This window comes from Mizuhopecten yessoensis, unplaced genomic scaffold (assembly GCF_002113885.1).
Source record: "Mizuhopecten yessoensis strain PY_sf001 unplaced genomic scaffold, ASM211388v2 scaffold5653, whole genome shotgun sequence".
In the NCBI taxonomy this organism is placed as follows: domain Eukaryota; kingdom Metazoa; phylum Mollusca; class Bivalvia; order Pectinida; family Pectinidae; genus Mizuhopecten; species Mizuhopecten yessoensis.
In genome coordinates this window covers 28,002-30,702 of record NW_018406156.1, presented here as the reverse complement: position 1 = coordinate 30,702, position 2,701 = coordinate 28,002, and the positions used below count along the sequence as shown (strand labels likewise).

Here is a 2,701-nt window from a genome sequence, read left to right as displayed (position 1 = left end):
GCCTATTTGTAAGGAAAATATCTGTCGTCATTTAATGGTATCAATCATATACCAAATCAAAAACTGCAGGTCTTCCTTCAGGATCTGTTCTTGGACCTTTCTATTCTTACTCTTTATCAAGTACAATGTATCTGTTTTGGACTTTTCTGTTCTGTTTTTTATCTTTACTCTTTATCAATGTTCATCACGGATCTGTGTTTTTTTACCTTCTCTGTTTTTATTCATTCCAAATGAGATAAAAAATATTGTAATTTCAAATTTTTATATATTATTGCAGAAAGCGACCGTGACACTAATGCACCTGGTAATATACTTAATAGATAATGTACTCAATCACTGCACGGGCTATCCAATGAAAAATCATCTTCAACCAAAATAGAAATGTAACAATAAATTTTACTCTTAAGCATACTACTATCCATCCATCTTTTCCTTATCTAATAACAAAACATGTCCGTTACAAACAATTCTGTTTAACATTTAACAAAAAGGATACTCGGCCTAATCGGTTGATGACTGTCCATGTACCTGAGGTGCTAATATAGAAAATGCAATACACTTTTTTCCAATGTCCCCTTGATAATAATTATAGTATAGACATCACATTGTCCATTGTGTAGAATCAGTTAAGATATGCAAATCTGTATACTCAATCATACAAAATCCTACATCAAAACAAGTCTAGATTCCATATCATAAATGGTATATTAAGTTGTAACTCTACCAAATATATATTATAACACTACATTAAGCCTTTTTCTAGATTATCTCCCTTTGGGTTTTTTTCACCATCAACACTTATTAATATTTCAGTTAATGTTACTTACTATTTGCTAGCCATAATTTGTCCATTTGTTGGTGTGATTATCTCACTACATGGCAAGTGTGATTGGAGTTTGAAAGCGAGAGATTTTAAGTACTTTTATTGTAAAAAACAATATTGCTTTTCCTCTATATATGATGAGTGGATATCGGACATTAAATGGGAAAAGACTGATATAAGCTTAGCCTGATGTCTTTTCAGTTTGTTGGTGCATATATTGTTTTCTTTATATCTGTATCATCTGCAGTTCATCTGTATCAACGATAACATATTTAAAAATTGAAAAATATCACCAAATTTATTTTGGCGATGCAATGACTAAATTATACAGAATTCCAACATGTCAAGTTTAAGCCAGTAAACTTTAGACGTTTAGCTGTCACAACTTGATTGTTAAAAGTGTTGTCAAATCAGCCGCATTAAAGAAACAATTTTTTCATTTACTATTTTTATTACCGAAACAATATTCATGCATACATGTTTGAAATGAATCATTATGAAGAGAGAATTCTTTTATGTTATATTTTATATTATTGTCATTGTAATGATTTTATATAGTTTCCAAACTATAACAATGTATCATGTTGCAGTTACGCACAACTACATAAATAATAAACACAAATGTACAAAACCTTCAATAGAGTTACTAGTCCAAGATGTGTTGTTTATGTTATTGGTCGTTTGTTAAAAGTAAACACAACTTATCAACAGCTGCTAGTGTCTTTCAACATATATCCATCTTCCCTTTCTGTCCAGATTTATAATTTGTTCAAATGTTGAGAACTTATGGATTTATTTCAAAATATCATACTTCACAACACATGACTTTCAAATTATCTACAGTGGGTATTGCCAATCTGACAATCATCTATCCTTGCTTAGTTCGAATGGAGTCCAACCAATCATTTTACACAAGACTGTTGAATGGGTAGTCATCCAGATGAGCCATTCTGAAAGAGAAATAAACAAGCCTATTAAGGGATGTTCAAAACGAAATCTCCTTGTGCGTCCTGGCCACGGAGGTCAAGACGAGGCTTAAGGCGTACGTAATATGTTGTTAAATGTTATTAAGGCTGTCCACATTAGGCAGAAGGACTAAACATGAGAACTAAAACCGCTAGGATATATTTGATTCTTTATTAAAACGAGACTTGATTACTGATATATACTCGAGTAGGCGTGGGTACACATATTTCACCCCTGTGACCTTGAATGTTGGTCAAGGTCAGTGAAGGACTAAACATGAGAACTAGAACCGCTAGGATATCTTTGATTCTTCATTAAAACGAGATTTTAAAGATATTTAATATAATGGTCCATCATCCTGAACGTTTGATGTCGAATCGGAGATCATGATTGGGTGTTTTTTTTGTGTAACAATAAATACATGACACATTGCATACTTATATTATTTACTTACATTTCGGCTTTGAACAATCGAAGTCCTTTGTCAATTCCTGCAATTGTGTCCATATCCTCCGATGTCAATTGAAAGTCGAACACCTTGAAACATCGACATTTACAAAATATGAAATAAGTGTGACCTTATCAGCGGGCGCACATATGAAAATATTGTGTTCTGTATAATTAACAGTATATGTACTCTCAATAAAGCATTCGAAGTAAACAGCAAATCCTTTCATACACTGCAATGCAATCGGCGCACCCTTTGCTTTTTATTACATCACTCATCAATATGTCCTCTGCATAGGGATATTTAAGTAACATATTGGGATATTTTGGACCACTATAAATTTTGTCCTTCCTTCTTTCTTTTCTTAGCTGTTATTATTATTGGAAACTCTTAAAAAACAATGAATTGATTTTGAATCTGTAATTCAAGCACTGCATTCCATTTCTTAAATAATTTATTTTTAA

General features: G+C 32.0%; 1 protein-coding gene across 1 annotated transcript in view; it reads right to left on the bottom strand.

The window, feature by feature from the left end:
* Nucleotides 1–833: 833 nt before the first annotated feature.
* The window catches only part of LOC110450992 (aldo-keto reductase family 1 member B10-like), a gene marked incomplete at its 5' end in the record, with an annotated part of 9,417 nt that continues 7,549 nt past the window's right edge, over nucleotides 834–2,701 (bottom strand). Inside the window, 2 exons of the mRNA XM_021498812.1 lie at nucleotides 834–1,773; nucleotides 2,244–2,326. Of these exons, the coding sequence (XP_021354487.1) occupies nucleotides 1,731–1,773; nucleotides 2,244–2,326 (126 nt within the window). The remainder of the gene's footprint in view (nucleotides 1,774–2,243; nucleotides 2,327–2,701) is intronic.